At 43.5% G+C, this 23007-nt stretch overlaps 1 protein-coding gene and 1 long non-coding RNA gene across 4 annotated transcripts in view; one reads left to right on the forward strand and one right to left on the reverse strand.

Moving 5' to 3' along the window:
* Positions 1–23007, forward strand: part of LOC128345356 (uncharacterized) — a 47340-nt gene that overhangs the window by 18993 nt on the left and 5340 nt on the right. Inside the window, exons 3-5 of one of the 2 annotated variants that reach the window (XR_008316398.1) lie at positions 2553–8195; positions 9324–9375; positions 16410–16652. This is a non-coding gene — a long non-coding RNA (uncharacterized LOC128345356). Of the gene's footprint in view, positions 1–2552; positions 8196–9323; positions 9376–16409; positions 16653–23007 lie in introns of those variants that run through there. The other variant, XR_008316399.1, reaches the window with a different exon arrangement.
* The window catches only part of ARHGAP5 (Rho GTPase activating protein 5), a 76130-nt gene continuing 56877 nt past the window's right edge, over positions 3755–23007 (reverse strand). For both annotated transcript variants that reach the window (XM_053297198.1, XM_053297193.1), the window contains 2 exons: positions 17121–17226; positions 3755–7685 (listed from right to left, as the gene is read on the reverse strand). In XM_053297198.1, the coding sequence (XP_053153173.1) occupies positions 7355–7685; positions 17121–17226 (437 nt within the window). In that variant the 3' untranslated portion in view covers positions 3755–7354. The remainder of the gene's footprint in view (positions 7686–17120; positions 17227–23007) is intronic.

A 23007-nucleotide genomic window follows, 5' to 3' on the forward strand; every position in this document is an offset into this window, starting at 1 on the left:
TTAGCTGTTGAGTCAGTGGTGTGCCTGGGATATGTAACAGCTGTTTACTGAAGCAGAAATCTTCATCTTGTAGGTCAAGAGCTGAGTCTTTCTGTTTGAGTCTTTCTGTTTTTGGGAAACAGAAATATAGGCAACCGTTTCTCCCATAGGAGATGTAACAAGACATACAAGCCTCCTGGTAATTGGGGATTTTCAGCAATAGAGAAGAGGTTGAGTAAAAGGTGTCTGCCAACAGAGTCAAACCTCCTGCCCTCTCTATTAGAAGTTGCGGGAACTGACCAACATCAACCATGATAGAATTGGGAGTTGGATGCTTTTGGAGAAAAAGGCAATCTGTCAATTGCACCTTGTAAAAAATTTCAACTTATTATAGAGTAACAGAAGGCGGCTTTTCCCAACAAGAGTGGGTAATGTTCAACAAAGCAGCATTCATAGGTAAGGCCACAGCAGCATGAGCATCGGAGTCAATTAGATCAAAGATTGGATTTGAGGAAGGCTTAAGTTTGTCTTGCACCTGAAGCCCCAGGGCTGAGGCCATCTTTGAGACTTGTTTGGTGAAGAAGCACAGATCCTCCTAGGGGGAGTGGGGGCTTGGGGTCCTCAACCCAATCTGGTGGAGTAGAGCCTGAGGTGACCTCTGGCACATCTAAAACATCAGGAACATCCCCAGCATCCAAACTCGAATCCAAGGACTGGAGAATCTGATCTGGTGGAAGCGGGTCAATCACATCCAAGGAGCCAGCCTGGAGCTGGTCCTTGGGTGGCCTGGCTGCAGAGATGGTGCAGGAAGGAACTGCAGAGGGTGGGGTGGCCAAGGTTGAAGGAGCCCTCAGTCTGTCCTCCTGCACCTGGCAAGGTGGAGTGATGCCTGGCAGGCTGGGGGTAATGCCTGTGTCTTGGAGAAAGGGACCACGGACCCTGTCATGAGAATGGCACAAACCATGGCATAGCCACTTATAATCAACTGAGTTATGAGTCCCCATAGTAGCACCCATAGGCTCCAACATACAAGGTGTAGCAGTCAGAGGAGCAAGAGGATGGGGAGTACTGGTCAGAATAGAACTGGCATCCATGACGGAGCCGAGAAGAGGCAGTGTAGCATCAGTCCCGTGAGGACCTGTGTGTTGCAACCCCATGAAGATGTCATGTTCATCAGAAGCAGCTGGCCAACGGGGGGGGGGGAGAGAGAAGAAGCCAGTGAAGCTCCATCCGAGGCATGGGAGGGAGTGGAGTCAGAGCGGGAGCTGCCAACAGCAGGCTCTGGGAATTAGGCAGCAGGGGGCCTAGGGACTGATGTAGATGTCAGAAGTGAGAATGATGCCCCTGGAGTGGCAGACACATGACAAGTCTCCTTGGAGCACTTGCAAGGCTCTCGCAAGGAACAGGCAGAAGCATGGCAGACAGCGAGGGACCTTCCTCTTCTTTTTGCGGTACATTTCCTCAAGGCAAGAGTGCAGCACCCTATGTCAGGCCTTGAGAGGTGCAGCCAGTGCAGGCATGGAACGAACAGGGGCTGAAGTCAACCATCCGTTCAGAAGAGGTTCCAGTTCCAAGAGAACTGGATGAGAAGGCTCTGTGGAACAGCTAGAGTGGCTATCTTGGCTCTGAGCTGCCAAGACATGGTCCATTAAGGCTTGGCAGAGGTGACTTAGGCCAAGGGCAGTCCATGATACTGGGGGTGAGCAGCACTTTCCCCCACAAGCCTGCCCTCAGCAACCTGTTTAGTGACAGTGAGGACAAGTTTGAACATGAGCTCCCCCCAGGCAGAACTGGTGGCCGGCAGAGGCGGGGAATTTTGCCTCACAAGAACAATGTTTAAATCAAGTAGTGGCTAGGGGGGGTGTACAAAACTGGCATGCACAGTTTGGTTTTGCCCCCCTGAACCCTCCCCTTGGTTCAGGTGGAGTCCATGAATATTTAATTTTTTTTGTACTTACCACCTCTGGGGGCTTCTCCAAGGCCATGGGGGGGGTGTCCACAGATGTTCCCCCTCCCCCCACAACCTCCATTGAAGGCCCGGAAAGGTTCAAATTCAAAACCCTAGTTTGCACATCCCTAAAAGGTAAAGTGTGCCGTCGAGTCATTCTCAACTCCTGGCGACCAGAGCCCTGTGGTTGTCTTTGGTAGAATATAGGAGGGTTTACCACTGCCATTTCCCATGCAGTATGAGATGCCTTTCTTTAATTACTGCTGCCCGATATAGGTGTTTCCCATAGTCTGGGAAACATACCAGCAGGGATTTGAACCGGCAACCTCTGGTTTGCTAGTCATTTCCCGCTGCGCCATCAGGTGGCTACTCACACATCCCTAGTAGTAGCGTAAGCAGAGAAAAAATAATGTCCAAAATTTCCCCCAGAAGGGAAGAGACCCCCACCGGGGTGGTGAGGAATAACAGGCAAAAGGTGAAAGCTAAAGGACTAGAGGCGGAGATAAGTGCAGACCAAAAAAAATCTTAAAAGAACAAAAGTTTATGAATGTTTATTTATTTTTGAAGGAATATAAATGGAGAACAAGCGGTAGCTGACTAGCCTGATATGTTATTCTCTTGGTAGACGATGAAAAACTGAGGTGGCAAGAGACTGTCAGGTGGGTGCTGCTGGAGAGGAACTACCAATCAGGAGTGAGCAAAAAGGTAGCTTGCAGTCTCCCAACTAGGCCTTCACTCCCCGGCTGAAGCCCATTTGTGTGATGGAGAGAGACCACCCAAAAGAAGTTAAGCAACTTGAAAGCTTCAATCCTCCTACCAAAGAAGATGAACCTAGTTCTGGAGGAACAGTCCCTAATATTCCAGGGAATGTCAGTTTATAGCTTTCTAAGGCCAAAAGAGGGAACACTGCCAGAGACAACTGTATTCCTGTCCTGAGAATTTGGGGAAAAAGAGAGCATTAGTTAAAGCTAACACAAAATATAAAATAAAATAATAATAAATGGTGGAAATACCATGCCTTAAGTGTAATATCAATAGAATCTGTATAACTGAAGTAAAAATAAACACATCAGGTGGTATTCTAAGTTTCCTAGCAAATGAGCAGAAATTCTGTTCACACGAAGGGGAGGACAATGCTTCTCTTTTCCCACTCCCCCATTTCTGCTGCAGCTTCCCATGCCATATGCCATCTTGCTCTGCCAATCCTTGGGAGCAAATTTTGGGGGGGTGTCATAGCAAAGGGGAGATTGGTGAATACAACCCTTAGAATTCAACCACTGTAGTATTTTCTGCTTTGCATAACATCTAATAGGTGCAAGTACTTGCTTTTTCTTACTTAAATTAAGTAAAAATAAACTGTTAAATTAGTAATACTTAAAACAAATTTAGGTATTCTACATGTTGGTAAAGTGCAAGACTTTACCAACATGTAAAAGTGCAAGACTTTTGTTCTTATACTTTCTGTACGAAGTTACATGCACACAAGTCCCATCCAGATTCATGGGACTTGCATATATCTATGAGAAGGATTATTACACCTCTAATCTAATGTGATCTCCTTTCTATTCAAGTACTTACACACACAAACCTTTCTTTAGTATAAATGCAAGTATAACATGCAGAACATTGTTAAAAAGTGGATGTTCCCCAAAATTTCCATACATTTTACTTAAAGCTGAAAGTTTAACAATTTACAAACATTCAAGTTGTCAAACTGCATTTCAGAAATGTATTTACCTTCTACTAAATTTCACTACTGTATTTACTTTTATAAGGGATAAGTTGCCCTTCAGAAGTTCAATACACAACTAAGCATTATACACAGTAGGCATCTTAATGTTTTATTCATTGCATTCTGCATACAGATAAGCTTCGCTGATATTTAATTCACTGTAGCATTCTGTAGGTGGTGTGACAAGAGTACATGAATTATAAACAACCAACTTAAAAAAGTATATATATTCAGCTGATAGAGCATCACAGTTACTGTAAAAAATGAAATCACAATGGAAGCTAAGGCCTATTTTTTAAAAAAGTTTTCCAATTAGCTCACTTTACAGTTTTAAAGAGATTAGAAACTAAACTCCAGTACCGCAAAAAATAAACAAGTCAATGGTAATTTCTAGCAACCATTATTCAAGTAATGCAGAAAAAAATATGTTGTGGAAAATTGGTGCTCTTCATTAAAAGATGTATATCTATTTACACTATATTAAAATCCTTAAAGTTAGAGTGCAATGTAAAAATAATCTGTAAAACATCATTTAATATAAAATGCCACTTAAATGTTTATATGTGGGACTAAATACACTCATAAGATGCTCAAATACTCATTACACACACAAAAGCACAATCCTAAGCATAGTTATTGAGAAACAAGTCCCACTAACTTCAGCTCCCTAGTAACTGTGCTCAGGATTGGAGCCTAAGGCTACAATCCATCTCACTGATCTCAATGGGACTTAGTAAGCACAATTGTGCCTGGGACTGCAGTCTAAGCTGTACATATGAGGAACACACAAAATATATCAAAAGTCAGTATGAAGGATGTAACAGTCAAATGGACAATTGTTGAGCACTGTTCACATTACTGTAAAATGGACTGAATTCACAACATTAACCATTTTCCTTGGCTTGAAAGTTTATAAAAGCAAGCTATAAGGGACTACTCCTTTAGCCAACAAAAATGAACCAAACTGCTATGTATGTAGTAATTCCATGTAGGCCTGCTTTTTATACCATGTATATCATTAAGATTATAAGGCTGTTTAACCCTGCAAATACCATGTATATCTGATGTTCCTCCTGTTTTCAATTAGCAACCCCTACCAACTGTTTTTAAATGGGAAAGGGGTACATGTATGTGAAGCAAACATGACAGGTACAAAAATGTGTGCTGCTAAGAGTCTTGTGGGTAACATTGACAGCACTTCAATTCTGATGTAAAGGTCACAGAAGGAACAACAAGTAGGTGACACAAATGTTTACTTAGATGTTAATGAGGTTTGCAGCCTACATACATGATCCACTGGGAACACAGTCCACTTGGTAGCTTCAAGTAACAGCAGAAAGTGTGAAAGCTGTTTGTGGTTATGGGATATGCCTATGGGACACAGGCATACTTACGCAATGCTGCATACAAAAAGAGTACCAAGATGAACACTGCCTTGGTGGATCATGCCCTAGGCCAACTAAAAGAGCAGCATTTTAACAACTTATGGATAAACTAAATTTCAGGTTGTTACAAATAGTTGTCTAAAACAACCTGGAAACAAATTCTGGGAACCTATCTGTATAGGTAGAAGAGTTTAACACCTCATTTAACTAAAATTACACTAGTTTACAAAGAGACAGAATTCTAAATGGAAAAACTATGTCCACTCAGTTAAGACAAATTCTTCAAATGGATATGACTGAAAAATTTAAGCCTACTTGCAATAGAAATAAGCTTTTTCTGTACAGTTTGATGCTTTTGTCTATACCATCTATAGTAGAAAAATAAATTCTTTAGCAACCTAGAAACAGTTTATAAAAACTCTTGAAGATTAATTGTTTTTCTTAACATGCCTATGTTAAACTGATGACTATAAATAAAAGCTATTTCAACAACAGATGTAAGGTAAAACAGGTTAATGCTACTACTTTTACAGGACAAAATCTTTATTATTTTTATATCCTGTGTGCTTTCAATTGGAATAGGGGTTGTTTTTTGGTTTTTGGGGTGTGTTTTTTTAGAAAAGATAATTACTTGCAAGAATATAACACAAATATCAAGATAATTTATAATATACAAATACTTCAACAGCAGCTTGGGTTATGGTATTTTAACTAGAATTGTAATCCATGTCATTAGAAGTACAATACCTAGGACATAACAATTGAAAAAGGCAATTTTTATTTTAGAGAAAGCTCTTAAGAACCTTAATTCTTAATCTTTGCAAATCAAGCTATTAAGAATGTTAATAATTAAAAATGTTCTACTTGCTATAATAGGTTAAAAAAAGTATGAAGATTACAATCATGATCATAAAGTTTTTTAATCTACTCAAGATATCCCAGCAGCTGAATAAACCAGTTTCTTTTTAAAAAAAGAAAGATATTTTGAATATTGGGGTGGGGGGGAGAGAAAGCAAGGGAAATTCAAATATTGTTAGGCTCCACCCAAATCTGATTCACAATTTTAGCCTTCTAGCACATTTAACAAAGATTAACCAAGAATGGTTTAAAATTAAGCAGCATTCTTTTACAGCAAAACTTGTACCAATGTAAAAGAAAAATTTTTTTTTAAATGGTGCAAACACAATCATTTTGAATTTTAGTACAATAGAGCACAGAAAAAAACCCACATGAATACAAATGTCCTTTTATGTACACATTAAGATGCTCAGTACCCAAAGTATTTATTGCTATGTATTAGCAATGCTTTTTTTATACTGTAAAGGGCCACAGAAAAATATATCATGTGTTAAATTTAAGTCATAGATTGTTTGGTTTAGATAGTTTACGCTACAACAAAATTCTCATTTATGAAAAGTTATATAACCTTATATGAAAATGTCAAACTATTTTCTACATACTAGATGAATTCCCCAGTGGGGAAAAAATTAAGATATCTAAAATATATTAGATTAGGTTTACAAGACCATCAATGATCTTTCAAACATGCAACTGTTTACAGAATTAACAGTATTACAAATTGTTTCATTCTTGAATGCAAAGTAAGGGGAAAGTAGATAAGAGCAACATTTTTGACAATGGTTAAAGTCACTTTTACAATAAGCATGTCCTTGGTATTGTGCTGTAAGAAAAAATAATTTGATTAATCCCTCAAACAAAAATGTCCACAAGTTTATTTAAGAGAAATGGAAGGTGGGGAATTGTATTTATAACAGTGCAGTTTATGTTCTCTCTGAAACTAAGCATACTGTAGCATAAGTAGCTTGGAGTTTACAAATAAGATACAGTTGTTTTTCAGCTGCCCACAGCAAATGACTAAATTGGAATGAAATTGCCAGAAAAAAAGGATATTAAATAACAAAAACAGCCCTAAAGCAGGCTGTAAGCATTGAATGTTACATAAAATGATTTATTTAATCATTACATTTCTATAGAAAAATTTTATTCACAATATATTGTGACAAATTGTCACAGGAATGATAGTGATTGCAATAAATGTTCATGCAACAGCAGCTTTGCACTTTAGTTTTGTTTAAAAAAATTAAACCTCTCCAGTCATGCTAATAACATAATTTTAACCTGCAGTATTTATGGTGTATAGTATGACTACAACAAAAATGTCCTTGTTTGGATCCAAATTCTTTTGTAAGCATGAAAGTTGTTTTTGTATCTTGAAACATGCATGTCTAGTTTTCCTTTTTTATCCAATGCCAGGCTGCCAGCAATCATCTTCCTTTTACTAAGTTTTATTTAAATAATACCAAGAGGATCTGCTTGCAACTGTGGTTGTATCAGCTGAGGTTGTAGAGGTGGTGGTAATTGTAATGGTACAATTGGATCTATCATCTGCACTGGGTTGAGAGGTGGAGGCTGATGTGTCACATTGTCAGAAGTTTCTAAAATTTCTCCACTACAGAAGAAGAACTGGCACTGTTGAATAAATGTCTCTATTACTGATTGGAGAATCTTGGTCGTTGATAGAAACTCTCGGTTTTCAAAATCAGGTCTCATCAAAGTTGGCCAGAAACAGATAGATAAGTTATCTGCAGTCATAAAATTGGTTCTATTTTGCTGGCTAACCCTAAAATGAGAATAAAAATGCTGAAGAGTTAATATTTGATAAACAGTTTTTGAAGATAAAATATAAGGTTGAAGAAGTCAATCATGTTACCAAAAGAAAGTATTAATTGCAACAGTAACTCTACTGCAGAGTTTACAAAGCAAAGACATTGAGATCTGGCCCACTGTTCTAACATTTGAAGTTGAACAGGCAGCATATTGGGTTTGATCCACAGATGTGCAAGTAGAACTCTGCTCAGACAACAAGGTTTCTCACTTCACCCTCCTGCCTCAAAAAAGAGGTGCTCTTGAGAGTCATGGAGCCCTTCAGAATGGTATGCAATGGGGTGCAACAGTTACGAGAAGGAGAGGCACCTAGCAAACAGAAGCTTCACACTCAGGCAAAGGACATTTTGGATCAAAACTTAAGGCATCTTTATGTGAAAAATCAGATATTAAGATCTTTCTGTGTTACAGGAAAAGAGCTACAGGGTGAATTCTTTTGAGCACCTTCATCCTTGGATAAATTAAGGTGAGATATCCATCCTATACCACATCTCAAGCAGCACAATTTAATCACAGGGTTTAGCTCAGCAGAACAAATAATCAAATAAGTGGGGGTGAATTGCAACAACATTGCTAAAGCAATTTGTGTTCAGTGTCAGCTCTCATGCTAACAGAAGTTATATCAACCAACTCCCCAGTGTAGTGGATAGACAGTAAAAAAAACAAGAATCAGACACTAGCAACAGCCACACAGACTTTGCAAGTGATGTCATAAGTTGAAAGAAGAGCCAGCCTCAATAAATTTTCTTTGGCTCTAGAATCCAACCAGATGTTCAGAGTTCCCTCTGCTCCCACAGGAGCAGAGACTCATTACTCGCACCCAGCAATGTCCTCCACACCGTGGGACTCCCTGCCTTGCTTGCTCACTCCTTCTCTTGGTCACATCTGAATGGCTCAGGCAGGTGATGGACAGGTGCAACGAGGAGCAGGGAGAAAGAGCATGAGTGGGTTGATCTCTCTTTCTGGTCAAGTCAATCTGGCTCAGGCAGATGATGAATCGAAGCAACCAGGAAGAGAAAGGACCCGTCTCACAACTCGTCTCACTAGCTCACTCCTTGTGGTCCCATCCACCCATCACCTTACACTTAAATTTCCAGGCGCCAGTGAGCTGCCACCTGGGAATTGTGAAGTACTGAGCAATGCCCCCACTGCACATTAAGGTCATCTGAAGAGGTCTGTCTTCAGTTGCCACCAACCCGTCTGGTGGTGACTCAAGAGGCAGGTCTTTTCTGTGGCTGCTCCTGGGCTGTGGAATGCACTCCCTGCAGAAATCTGCAATCTGAGTTCATTACTGGTCTTCAGGAGAGCCCTTAAGACCTATATGTTTGGCCTGGCCTTCCAAGGTTTTTAAACTGTTTTTAAACCATAAAGGTTTGGCCTGGTTTTCCAGGGTTTTAAAAACTGTTTTGTTTTAATAATGGTTTTAGATGGTTTCACAGTTTTCAATTTTAACAGATAATTGATTTTAGTGTTGTTTTAATGTAAACCGCCCTGAGCCATTTTTGGAAGGGTGGTATAGAAAATCAATCAAATAAATAAGAGTCTATAAAAGGAGTCTGTTTACATCTGTCTTGAAAGAATCCTTTATTCCTAGAAAAGAAGATTACTGAATCCATGAAGCAAAAGAATTTCAATCAATTAAAAAGGTAATACAAGCTTCACAATTAACCATTCATCTTGGTTGCCCCCAGATAACTTTACAGAGTTACTGACACTTTACAGAGTTACTGACACAAGGTAGATGGGACACAAGAGCTAGTTGAACACAGAACTGTACACTGAAAGAAAAAACAACAGAAGAGGCACCCCTGTATTAATAGGCACAGAAATAAGCAGGCATGGTGGAGAAGCACCACCACAGGGGCTCTGATGAGTGAAGCTCGGTTATGACTACGGCACAGTCTGATGAATGAATTAGGACCACCCCTGGACTATATTTACATATATGGTAAAATAACGCTAAACTAAATGGAAATTCTTGAAATATACTTGCAAAACCATAATGAGTAGGAGTATAGAGAGAAAGTGTGATGACTGAGCAAGACAACAGCATCACAGTGGCATACATATACTCTATCTATCAAATTTATACCCCGCCCAAACTTAAGTCTCTGGGCTGCCAACAACAATTAAAACACATATAAAAGTTAAAACAATACAATAATTTAAAAACCATAAAATTAAACTAACAGTATTTTTTATTAAAAACCTGAGAAAGCTTGAGTTAAAAAAAGGTTTTCAAATGTTTTTTTTTTAAATAGCCAGAGATGGGGAGGATCGTAACTCAGCAGGGAGCGCATTCCACAATCTCGGGGCAGCAACCGAGAAGGCCCGTCTCTGTGTGACCACCAAACGAGTTGGCAGTAGCTGGAGACGGACCTCCTCAGATGACCTCAATGGGCGGTGGGGTTCGTAGGAAAGAAGACACTCCCTTAAATACCCAGGACCTAAGCTGTTTAGGGCTTTATAAGTTATAACTAGCACATTTTGTATTTTGCTCAGAAACCCATCGGCAGCCAGTGTAACTCCCTCAGCAAAGGAGTAGTGTGGTCTCTCCAAGATGACCCAGAGACCAACCTGGCTGCCGCATTCTTAACCAACTGAAGTTTCCAGACTACATGCAAAGGCAGCCCCATGTAGAGCACATTACAGAAGTCAAGTCTGGAGGTTACCAACCGATATACCACTGTTTTGAGGTCATTAATCTCGAGAAACGGGCGCAGCTGGCTTATCAGCCGAAGCTGATAGAAAGCACCCCTGGCCACCTCCTCAACCTGAGAAACCAAGGAGAGATGTGAATCCAGGAGTACTCCCAGACTGCGGACCTGCTCCTTCTGGGGAAGTGTGACCCCATCCAGAACAGGCAGATCAAAATAGTCTCTGGAGTTCTGACCTTGCACAATAAGTACTTCTGTCTTATCTAGATTCAACTTCAGTTTATTCTCCCTCATCCAGCCCATTACTGCTTCCAGGCAGGCATTTAGGGAGGATATGCCATCTCCTGAAGAAGTTGACACGGAGAAGTAGATCTGGGTGCAATCAGAGTACTGATAACACCCAGCTCCAAATCCCCTGATGATCTCTCCCAGCAGTTTCATGTAGATGTTAAAAAGCATTGGAGAGAGTATGGAGCCTTGAGGGACACCATACTTAAGCTCTGATTTCAAAGAGCAACAATCTCCAATCGACACCATCTGGAATCTGTCCGAGAGGTAGGAGTGGAATCTCCGTAAAACAGTGCCTCCCACCCCAACCCCTTCAGACACTCCAGAAAGATACTATGGGCGATAGTATTGAAAGCTGCTGAGAGGTCCAAAAGGACCAACAGTGTCACATTTTCTCTGTCAATTCCGACCAAGGCAGTCTACACCCCACAGTCCGCCTGAAAACTAGTTTGAAATGGGTCTAGATAATCAGTTTCCTCCAGGACCATCTGGAGCTGAGAGGCCACCACCCTCTCAATTACCTTGCCCAGCCACGGGAGGTTGGAGACAGGCCTTTAATTGCTCAACTCTGAGGGAGCTAATGCAGGCTTCTTTAGAAGAGGTCTGATAATTGCCTCCTTTAGACAAGGAGGCATCCTGCCCTCCCTCAGAGAAGCGTTTGTGATTTCTACTAGGCTGCCTACAACAACCTCCCTGCTAGATAGAATAAGCCATGTTGGACAAGGATCAAGAGAGCAAGTGGTAGGCCTCACCAATCCAAGCAGCTTGTCCACATCCTCAGGAGTCACAAACTGAAATTGATCTCGTCGAATCGCATTAGAGGAGTTGTTGGACACCTCCAGTTCAGACATCAAATTAATTGCAGAGTCTCCATCTAAGTCGGCCCGAATCTGAGAGATTTTGTCTGCGAAACACAGAGCGGGTGACTGATGCTTCCAAATTCTGGTTCAAGGGAGAGGGGGCATACTAGCCCCCTCACCAACCTGAACAACTCCGCCGGACGTGAACTTGCAGAAGCAATACAGGCAGAATAGAATTGCTTCTTTGCCGCACGTATCGCCTGAGCATAGATCTTTAAATGTGCTCTATGTTGTAATCTGTTGGATTCGAGTCGAGTCTTTCTCCTCTTGCACTCCAGTCGCCTACCTTGCCGCTTCAGCCCCCGTAGATCTTCTGTATACCAAGGGGCCAATTCTGAAGCAGGCCGGAGGAGACGCTTAGGAGCAATCGTGTCTACTGCCCTGGTGAGCAAGTTGTTCCAATTCTCAACCAGGGCATCAAGAGGATCACCAGCAAAACCAACATTAAATCCTTCCAAGGCTTCTTGGAATCCTACTGGATCCAATAACCTCTTTGGGCAGACCATTCTAATAGGCCCCTCGCCCCTGCGGAGGTGGGAAGTGGTTGTAATCCCAACCTTAACCAGATGGTGGTCCGTCCATAACATGGGGAAATCACAGGAGTCCCCAATCCACGGAACACCACCCCGATCAGAGTAAAAGACCAGATCAAGCATGTGACCTGGAGTGTATGTCGGTCCAGAGACCACTTGGGATAGGCCCATAGTTGTCATGGCCGCTATGAACTCCTGAGCTGCCCCGGACAAATTGGTACCGAAATGAACATTGAAGTCCTCCAGCACCAAGAGTCTGGAAGACTCCAACACAAGTTCTGCGACCAAGTCCGTGAGCTCAGTAAGGGACTCAGTTGGGTAGTGGGGTGATCAGTACACCAACAGAAGTCCCAGTCTATCCCTGGTCCCCAAACTTAAGTACACACATTAAATATGGTCCGATACCCTAACCTGGACCCTGATAAGGGAAATGTCATAGACCACAGCCACTCCACGTCCCGCCAAAAGGCCCCTAAACTGCTCCTCTACAGAATATCCTGGAGGAAGAAGCTGGGACCAAACCGGACCACTAGTTTCCCCCAACCAAGTCTCAGTAATACATACCAGGTCGGCCCCTTCATCCATAATCAACTCTTGGATGAGCTCTGACTTATTTTGGACCGACCTGGCATTGCAGAGGAGGAAGGTAAGGCACTACACCACACCTTTATGCCATCAGACTGCAATGAAACTATCACTGAGAGGCAGGGGAGGTGATAAATATAGGTGGTATAGGAATCTGTTCTCAACATCAGAAATATGACGTATTACATGCAGAAATGGTTTATACCTCCTGCTGTGAAGACAGACATGTAGACTCAAATAGCTGAAGAATAAGCCACAGCAACTGCCACTGGCATACTCACTACACAAAAAATGGTTTCAAATAAAAATGGCAAGAATTTAAAAAAAGCTAGATGGGGGAATACAATCCTGTTGGTTCTACTTGACCTCTCAGCACCATTGACCCTGGTATCCTTCTGGAGTGTTTCTTACGTATTTATTTATTTGTATTTATCAAATTTGTATACCGCCCAAAACTTTCAATCTCTGGGCATTTTACCACAACATAAAACAAGTTAACACACAGGAAATAAAAACCTTAACACAATTTAAAACCACAGGCAAATTAAAAAGCTTGGGTGAAGAGATAAGTCTTTAGGTACTTTTTAAAAATTTGTCAGAGATGGGGAGGTTTTTATTTCAGTAGGGTGCGTATTCCAGGAGTCTTGGGGCAGCAACAGAGAAGGCCTGTTCCTGTGTGGCCACCAGATGAGCTAAACACATAAGAGGAGTTGCCTGACAGCTCTGATAAAGACACTGCAATAACTGTGGAATTATTAACTTAGGAGAGAAGAGCTGGTCTTGTGGTAGTAAGCATGACTTGTCCCCATAGCTAAGCAGGGTCTGCCCTGGTTGCATCTGAATGAGAGACTTGATGTGTGAGCACTGCAAAATATTCCCCTCAGGGGATGAAGCCGCTCTGGGAAGAGCAGAAGGTTTCAAGTTCCTTCCCTGGCACCTCCAAGATAGGGCTGAGAGAGATTCCTCCCTGCAACCTTGGAGAATCCACTGCCAGTCTTTGAAGACAATACTGAGCTAGATTGACCAATGGTCTGACTCAGTATATGGCAGTTTCCTATGTTCCTAACTGTGGGATTTGAGTCTAAATTGGCTGAAATACGAGAGATTTTAACCACAAAGAACTCATTAAAAACATCACAGCAGGTAACTGATGGTTCCAAACTCTGATTTTAGGGGGCAGAGGCATATACTAGCCACCTCATAACCCTGAACAACTCTGCTGGGCGTGAGCTTGCGGAGCTTCACTTCTTTGTTGCACATTTTGCCAAAGCATAGGTCTTTAAAGGTGCTTTATGTTGTAATCTGTCAGATTCAAGCAGAGTCTTTCTCCACTTGTGCTCCAATCATCTACCTTGCCGCTTCGACTCCCATACATCTTCCATAGACTGAGAGCAGTTTCGAAGCGGATCAGAGAGTTAGCTATTCTAATTCTCCACCAGGACAGAATCACTAGCAGAGCCAAAAGTAAATCCTTCCAAGGCATCTTGGAATCCTGTGGGATCCAATAACCTTTTGGGCAGACCTTTCTAATCGGCCCTTCACCCCTGTTGAGGTGGGATGCAATTGTGAGTTCAACGTTAACCAGATGGTGGTTTATCCATGATAATGGGTAAATCAAAGGAGTCCCCACTGTGATCAGAGTAAAAAGACCAGAATGAGTGCATGAACTGCAACATGTGTTGATCCTAAGACTACTTGGGATAGGCCCATAGTTGTCATGGCCACTATGAACTCCTGAACCACCCCAGACAAATTGGTTCCCAAGTGAACACTGAAGTCCCTCAGCACCACAAGTCTGGGAAACTCCAGTGCTGGTCTTGTGGTAGCAAGCATGACTTGTCCCCTTAGCTAAGCAGGGTCTGCCCTGGTTGCATATGAATGGGAGACTGGATGTGTGAGCACTGTAAGATATTTCTCTTAGGGGATGGAGCTGCTCTGGGAAGAGCTTCTAGGTTACAAGTTCCCTCCCTAGCATCTCCAAGATAGAGCTGAGACAGATTCCTACCTGCAACCTTGGAGAAGCCGCTGCCAGTCTGTGTAGACAATACTGAGCTAGATGGACCTGTGGCCTGACTCATTATATGGCAGCTTCCTATGTTCCTATTCCCTCAACCAAATCCATGAGCTCACTTAGAAACTCCATTGGGCAGTGGGGTATTGGTACAGCAACAGAAATCCTAATCTATCCCTGGTCCCCAAACTTAAGTACACTCATTCGATATGGACAAGTATTTTGAAGAGATCCTGGTAAGAGGGATGTTTTTCTTTTAGACCATAGCCACTTCACCTTCCACTCATGTCCCCTCACCTACTCCTCTACTGAGTACCCTGAAGGGAGAAGCTACTGGGCCACCAGCTTCCCCCAGCCAAGACTCTGTGATACACACAAGGTCAGACCCTTCATCCATAATCAGATCATAGATGATTTCTGGTTTATTTTGGACCGATGTGGCGTTAAAAGGGAGCAAGGTGAGGCTCTGTGGGTAGTTGACAGTGTTCCCTTGAGGTCAAAAAGCTGGCAGGACAGTTGGAAGTGGAAACAGCTATTAAATTTATGATTTCCCTTTCCCTGTAATGGCCTGCCAACCTGCCAAAGTTACTTCTATTCCCCAGAACCACCGGAATAATTACCCCACAGTCAATGGACTTGCCTCCTCTTTCCCCATCTCCAGATAAACCCCAACACATTATAGACTAACTTCACCCAAGGCTCAGTGACAAAAGCTAGACAGAAAGCAGTTTCTGCTCCTACAATAGCCATAAAGGAATAAGCTCTACCCCAGTCTCAATCCCACACCAAAGGCCTGACAAGCTTCAGCAGCCGGTATGGGGATTGGGGGCACTGGTTTGGACTGGTTCTGGTCCTTTGAGGGCAGGGTACAGTTGGTGGTGCTGCTTGACTTCTGTTCAACCTTTCAACAGGGCTGTTTTGTCTACTATGCTTTTAAATATCTACGCAAAACCACTAGGAGAGCTTTTAAGGAGATTTGGACTTAAGTTTCAACAACATGTGGAGGAAACAAAGCTCAATCTCGCATAGTCGTCATATCCTAGGAAGAAAGTAGATGTTCTGAGGCTGGAGGTAGTGATGTTCTGGGTGCAGGCTCGTAAACTGAATCACAAGATTGAGGTACTGCTGATTAGCAGGAGAGCCAATCAGAAGATCGGACCAGCTCTTGATGGGGCTGAACTCTATATTTATTTATTTTTACATTTCTATCCTGCTCTTCATCCAAGGAGCCCAAGATTATTTTTAATCTTCACAACAACCCTGTGAGGTAGGATAGGCTGGGAGTTAAGTGATTGGCCAAGAGTCATGCAGTGAGTTCAATGGCTGAATGGGGGATTTGAATTCAGGTCTCCCCAGTCCTAGTCCAGCACTCTAACCACTACACTAGCCCTCTTTTTAGAAGAGCAGGTCTCTCTCTCTTTGGAAGCGCAGGTACATAGTCTGGGAGTACTGCTGGACCCAGCTCTGCTCTTGGATGCTCTGACAGAGACAGTAGTCAGGTGTGCCTTCACATAGCTTTGGCTATTGTTTAAGCTCATATTCTTTATTGAAAAGGCAGATGGATTACCTATGCCAGTCACATCACAGCTTGATTACTACAATGCATTCTATCTGGGGCTGCCGTTCAATATTCAGAAACTTTAGCTGGTGCAAAATGCAGCAGCTAGGATTATGTGCACAGCTGTTTGCTCAGAGGATATTATACCCATTTTGAAAGAGCTGTGTTGACTGCCAATTTCTTTCCAGATCCTATTCAAAGTGCTGGTTATCGCCTTTAAAGTCTTTAACCATTTGCGGCCTGGATACCCAAAGAACTGTCTACCCCTGAATGGTTCTGTCTGCCCGACAAGGTCATCAGAGGAGACTCTTTTCCATGTGCCAACACTGAGAGGGACTTGATTGGTGTGTACATGGGACAGAGGCTTCTTGGTTATTGCCCTCAAGGCTTTGGAATGCTCTTTCCATGGAAGTCTGTTTCCTTGCTTTCCTTGTTGCCTTCAAAAAGCAAATAAAGGCTTTACTGTTTTGTTTAGGACTTTGCTGCTTATTGGGTGCTGGTTTCTCTGTATTTTATGGTTTGTATTGTTGGTTGTTTTAATGTGATTTTGGTTTTTTTTAATGATTTTTACTGTGATATATTTTAACCTTGTAAATCACCTTGGGATAAATTTGTGAAACCTGGTATAAAATCCAACTCTAAATAAATTAAAATCAATAAATGGCAGAGTAACAACATACCACTGACACAGATAAGGCTTTCTGATGGCATCCTAAGAAGTTCCCAGTACCATGTATTGACACATGCAGAAACATGTCAAACATTATAAGGGCATAAGTTACTTCCACACATAGCAAATCTATCTGTTTAAACAAGACATGCATACCTATTAGTCAGAATGTGTTAACAAAGCTAGTTAATTTGTAACCATGAAACTGATATTTGGCAAAGTAAAATACCTGTTCAGATGAGTTATTACATATTTGAAGACCTCATAGTTCACTGGATGGAATTTCTTCACAATTTCTTTTAATTCATAAAGCCTCTCTGTCTTATCAAGGATTTCTGTAGAAATAAGTTTTTTCAAACATTGAAAAAAGTATTTGAAGATAAACATTAATGCCTATACAGAGTGAAGAAAAATAGAGACTGAATGCAATTTCGTCTGTAACTCATTTAGTGACAAAGAAGGATTTGTTGAGTTGGGGGCAGAAAACGCAAGTTCAGAAACCAACTTCTCCCATTTGAAAAAGATTACTCCTTAATTATGAGTTGAGTCAGGCTCCCAAACGAAGTAACACAGTGATAAACTGAACTCCTCATAATCCACTAAGATGGGAGGGATTCTGTTCCATGCTCAGAAACTACACCACAAGCAATGGGAAATTAAATATGAGTCCACTACTGCCCCAGTCATTCCTGATACCAGCTTCCCTACTCTTACTCTTCTTGCATGGTAAATTTGGGAACGAAGGACAAGAGGGAAGCTGGCAGCAAGGAAGACTAGCAGGAACCACTCAGAATCTCTGTGAATGCTCTTTAAAAGCCCAGAAAAATTAGGGTTGCTCATCAAAACTCACATGTTCCTGTTTTTATTCTTCTAGAATAAGACAGGGATAATACAAATTCAGCAGATATTATTATATAGTATATTTTGCAAAGATCAAGCAAATTGAAGTTGCATTTTAGGGCAATATTTCTTGAAATTTGATTCCTGAGATGGTCTGGGAAATTTGTCCAAGAGGCTGCAATCATTTAAATATCTTACTTGCAACAGGCACTGCAAAGTGTGGCTGGAAACTTGCACTGAAATTACTTAAAGGGAACAGTGGAATTGTGGGTTCTTTTCTGTGGATTGGTGTTTATTTGTAGAACCTCAGCTAGTATTTTAAGTGTCTAGATTTTTGTGTAGAGATTAGTAAGCAGAAAAATAAGGTTTTTTTCTCAAGAAAATGAAGAAAAGTTTCATCAAGTCTGAAAAACACTGTTGTAGGGGGAAAATTAATGGGATGGGAATTTTGTACCAATCTGATTTCACTCTTGGATTAATGTGTTAAGTATCCTTTGCTAATTCAGGTGAAACACCAATTTGTTAATTAGTCAAAGTGAAAAATTACACATCTAAGATGAGTACAATCATCAGTTTTTAAAAATATTAAAAGTAATGTGAAGCAAACATACATACACCCCTCCCCGCAATGCCGTGTATGTAAAAAAACTACAGGTTACTCACCTGTAACATTGGTTCTTCTAGTGGTCATCTGTACTTCTACACAAATGGGCTATGAGCCTGCGCAGAGATCACATCAGAATCTAACAAGCTCGATTTCTCCTGCTTTGGTGGAACCCCACCCCCAGCCGCTATATGAGGCTGCACCACTCCTCATCCCCTCAGTCACAGAGTTAAGCTTCAGCAACCCAGGCAGGGAGGACGGGATGATGTGTACAAGTACAGATGACCACTAGAAGAACCATCTTTACAAGTGAGTAACCTGTAGTTCTTCGACATGGTCTCTGTCTTCTACACAAATAGGCACATAACAAGCAAGCACCCAAGGAGAAGGGGAAACAGATACAATGTAAACAACCAGGAATATCTTTATATTCAGGTAAAGTGAGTGGGGACAGGTAAAGTGAACACAGGTAAAGTGAGTGGGGATGAATGGTGAAACATGGACACAACTTTAGGCAGGAACTTGACATCTGTCCTGAGTACAACCTTGTCCTTATGGAACTGCAGGTATGGCTGGTCAGCCCGCAAGGCCCGCAACTCACTAACCCTCCTGGTGGAGGTAACTGCCACCAAAAAGGCGAACTTCCAAGTCAATAGATGAGGGTCAATAGAAGCCAAAGGCTCAAAGGGTGGCCTGAGAAGACCAGCCAGAACTACAGACAGATCCCAGGCCGGGGCCATAACAGGGTAATCTGGATAAAAGTGTGTCAAAACCTTTAGGAAACTTTTAACGACTGGATCTTTGAACCAAGAGGCCCAGTACGAGGGAGTATGTGCCACAATGGCAGCCAAATATACCGTAATGGAAGCAAGCTTCACCCCAGACTCTTTAAGAGACAGAAGATAGTTACAAATGTCTTGATGGACGGATTACCAAAATCAAATCCGTGCAGGTCAGCAAAGGACCTAAATCGTGTCCACTTGTGGTCACAGGACTTCCATGTGGACGGCTTCCTAGCCGCCACCAACACCTCTTGTAGTCTCAAGGGGAAGTTAGGAGGAACAGCCATGCAGTCAAGTGGATGGACTGAATGTCTGGGTGCAACAACCTTCCCTGTTCCTGCCACAGCAGGTCCATCTGAACAGGGAGATTCCTCCAGTCCAGAACCATGAGCATCAGAGCCGGAAACCAGGGCCTCCTGGGCCACCATTGGGCAATCAGGATAGCTTTGGCCCATTCCATTCTCAATTTGTTCAGGACCTTGGGGATGAGAGGGAATGGGGGAAACAGATACAGGAGCGGGCCCGTCCAGGACCGAACGAAAGCATCCCCCACAGACCCTTCACCCAACCCCCCCCCCGAGCAATACAGGGGGCACTGAGTATTGTCCTGCGAGGCAAACATGTCCAGAGCGGGAACTCCCCAGTCTGCAAAGATGTCCCTCAAAACACCCCGAATGCAGCATCTACTTGTGGAAGACCACAGTCAGTCTGCTCAGAGCATCGGCCTGAACATTCAGGACACCTTGAATATGCACTGCTTTTGGTGACACCCAATTGTCCAGGCACCAATACCACAGGTTCAGGGCCAGCGACAGAAGGCCCCTCGAGCCGGTACTGCCCTGGCGGTTCAGATAGGTTTTTGCCATTGTATTGTCGGTCTGAATCAAAACCAACCTTCACTGCAACAGGGACAGAAACCCTTTGAGCGCACTGAAAATTGCCAACAGCTCCAAATAATTGATGTGATGGCTCCTTTCTTCTGGAGACTGGTGTCCACTCAGACAAAGGCTGTCCAGGTGAGCTCCCCAACCGAGCTCCAACGCGTCTGTTGTAACTACTCGGGAGTAAGGGGGCACCTGGAAAGGGGCACCAACGCTTAGGTGCCAGACACCCGTCTACCACCGAGCTGTCACCCTCACCCAAGGAAGGAACGAACGCCAGAGATGACTTGGATCTTGAAGAGAATCGAACATATCCAAAAATCACCTCTGAATGACTCGCATCTGAAGACGTGCATGAGGCAGAACATAAACACTGGACGCCATGTGGCCCAACAGGTGCTGTACGGAGTGGATAGTTTGTGGGCCTCTGGCCAAGAAGGTGACCACCAGTCTTCGGAAAGTCATGATGCGGGCCCTGGGAAGGAAGACCTTTTCCAGACTTGTGTCAAAAATTAGTCCGATGAACTGAATCCACTGGGTAGGCTCCAAATGGGACTTCTCTGAGTTTATCTGGAACCCCAATCCCTGGAGAGTATTGACCACAAATCCCAGGGCATCCCGAGTCACCTGTCAAGATACAGCAGGACTTGTAGGCCGCGCTCTTGCAGGCACACCACCACCTGAGCAAGGCACTTTGCGAATACGTGAGGCGCTTTGGTGAGGCCAAATGGCAACGTCTTGAATTGATAGGTGATTCCCCCCTATCTGAATCCTCAGGAAGCACTGATGTTGAGGCCTTATGGACACATGGTAATACGCATCCTTTAGATCTAACAAGACCATCCACAGGTCCCTGTGGAGGACAGCCATGATGTTCAGTACCGACAGCATTTGGAATCGTTTGTAAATGAGATGCTGGTTCAGAGCCCTTAAGTCTAAGATAGGGTGCTGACTCTCATCCGGTTTTGGTACTGGGAAATAGAACCCCGGGCTGCCCAGATTCAACACAACCTTCTCTAGAAGAGCGGTGGCCTCCTGATCCAATTCTGGTGTGCGAGGGGTCACCACAGTTCCGGATATTGGACACAGTCCATTAAATTCTAGGGCAAAGCCCATACGTACCACTGTCAGGACCCACTGATCCATAGTCACTTTGTCCCAACTCACTGCAAAGGGGCTTTAAGTCCCAAAGCGCCCCGAGTCATTGTTTCTTAGGTGGGACACTTGCGCGAAGCTAATGGAAAGTCTGCTTACTCGGCTGACCACCCGACTTGAATTTGGCGGGGAACTTGTTGGCCCAAAAGGACTGTTCTGAGGACAAATGACGGTACGCCTGGGACTTCTGAGCCTGATGAGGCGACCATGCGGGAACCTTCTGTGGCTTAGGCGACTGAGAACTGTAGGACATGGAACGTGCTGTGTTCCTTAATATTTGCACCTTCTGAAGCATATCATCGGTCTGCTCCGAGAACAGGTTTAAGCCCTCAAAGGGCAAGTCCTCCACCCTGGCATGGGCCTCAAAATGCAGGCCTGAAGACAGAAGCCAAGCGTGATGTCTCAGTGCCACCGATGTGGCCATGACCTTAGCCGCACACTCCACGGAGTGACGGGCATAGTAAAGTTCCTGTTTGGACACTTGAACAGCCTCCCAAAGAAAGGACTTCAAAGCGTCCTGTTTGTCCTTGGGAAGAAGATCCAAGAAGGGACCCACTTTCTCCTACAAGAAGTGGTTATATCGGGCACTGTAGGCCTGATAATTGGCCACTCTGGAGTGTAAGGCAGCAGCAGAATAAAGTCTTCTCCCAAAGAAGTCCAGCTTCTTGCCTGCTTTATCACCTGGGGTGGATTGACCATGAGCCCGATATCACTGCAGAGAGGCCTCCATTACAACAGAGTTGGGGATCAGATGACTCTTCAAAAAGGCTGTGTCCTCCTGAAACCGTACCCTGTAGAAGTTTTCAAAGTGCCGATTGGGTTGGGAAAGGGTATTAGGGTTTTTTCCAATGTGCTTTCACCACTTTCAATAGTGCAGGATTAAATGGCAGAGCCGTCGGCACTTTAGCCTGAGTCAATAAGGCTAAACAGAGGGTCCAACTGACCCTCTTGTGGGTCACCCAAGAACACCCCCAATGTGGACTCCATACAAGTCACATAGGCTGTATAGAGTTTCAGATCCTCTGAAGGGGAGACCGGCTTCAAATCCGAGTGGATAACCGGATGCCAAGAGTTATACGCATGCTCAATGTTCACCAAGGGGGAGCGATAGTCTAAAGTGCGGTACCGATCCCGACAGTCACATGAAATACCCTGATGGTACGACAGGGACAATCTTCTTGATATCGACGCAGAGGGGATCGGCAGTGAGGCAGCCACGAAGAGTGTTCATCAAATTTGGGGGAGGAATACACATCTTCTCCTGAAGAATCACAGTCCTGATCCCCCTGCTGTAGCTGCATCTAAGGCTTCTGATGGTTCGGAGCAAACAGGCCACATCTGCCTCGTAGGCCTTTGTGGCTGGTCCTGCTAGACGGTTCTAGCCTTCTTATGGGCTGAGGCTGAGGAAGCCAAAGTGCCTGACAGTCTTCTCTTTGGAGGCGGAGGTGGCTCCCGATCTGCCGATGATCGGGAGCCACCTTGCTTGTCTTGGTACTCTTCTTATTGGCTTTCGGCTGTGCTTCCGATAAAATTGGCGGTCTGAGGTGCCACCTGTGGCTGATAAGAAGGGAACTCCTCCGAGTGAGCCCTTTCCTCTGACGCCGAAGCCGTTTGAGCGTCCAAGACAGACGATCCTGGTACCGGGATCGAAGGTGCGATCCTTCCAGCGGAGGCAGCCAGTCGGTCCGCTGATACCGAGGTAACCATTCCGAAGGACCGTTTGAGCTGTAGGGCTTCCAAAGAACAGAGAGCCAAATCCCACAGGTCTGTGTGCAAGCAAGAAGCCCTATTACGACGAGCCTGCTTAGTAAACTTCAGGCTAAGTGAACAGGTCTCAACTATGTGGGACTCCCC

The sequence above is a fragment of the Hemicordylus capensis genome, chromosome 1, assembly GCF_027244095.1.
Source record: "Hemicordylus capensis ecotype Gifberg chromosome 1, rHemCap1.1.pri, whole genome shotgun sequence".
Classification (NCBI taxonomy): Eukaryota; Metazoa; Chordata; class Lepidosauria; order Squamata; family Cordylidae; genus Hemicordylus; species Hemicordylus capensis.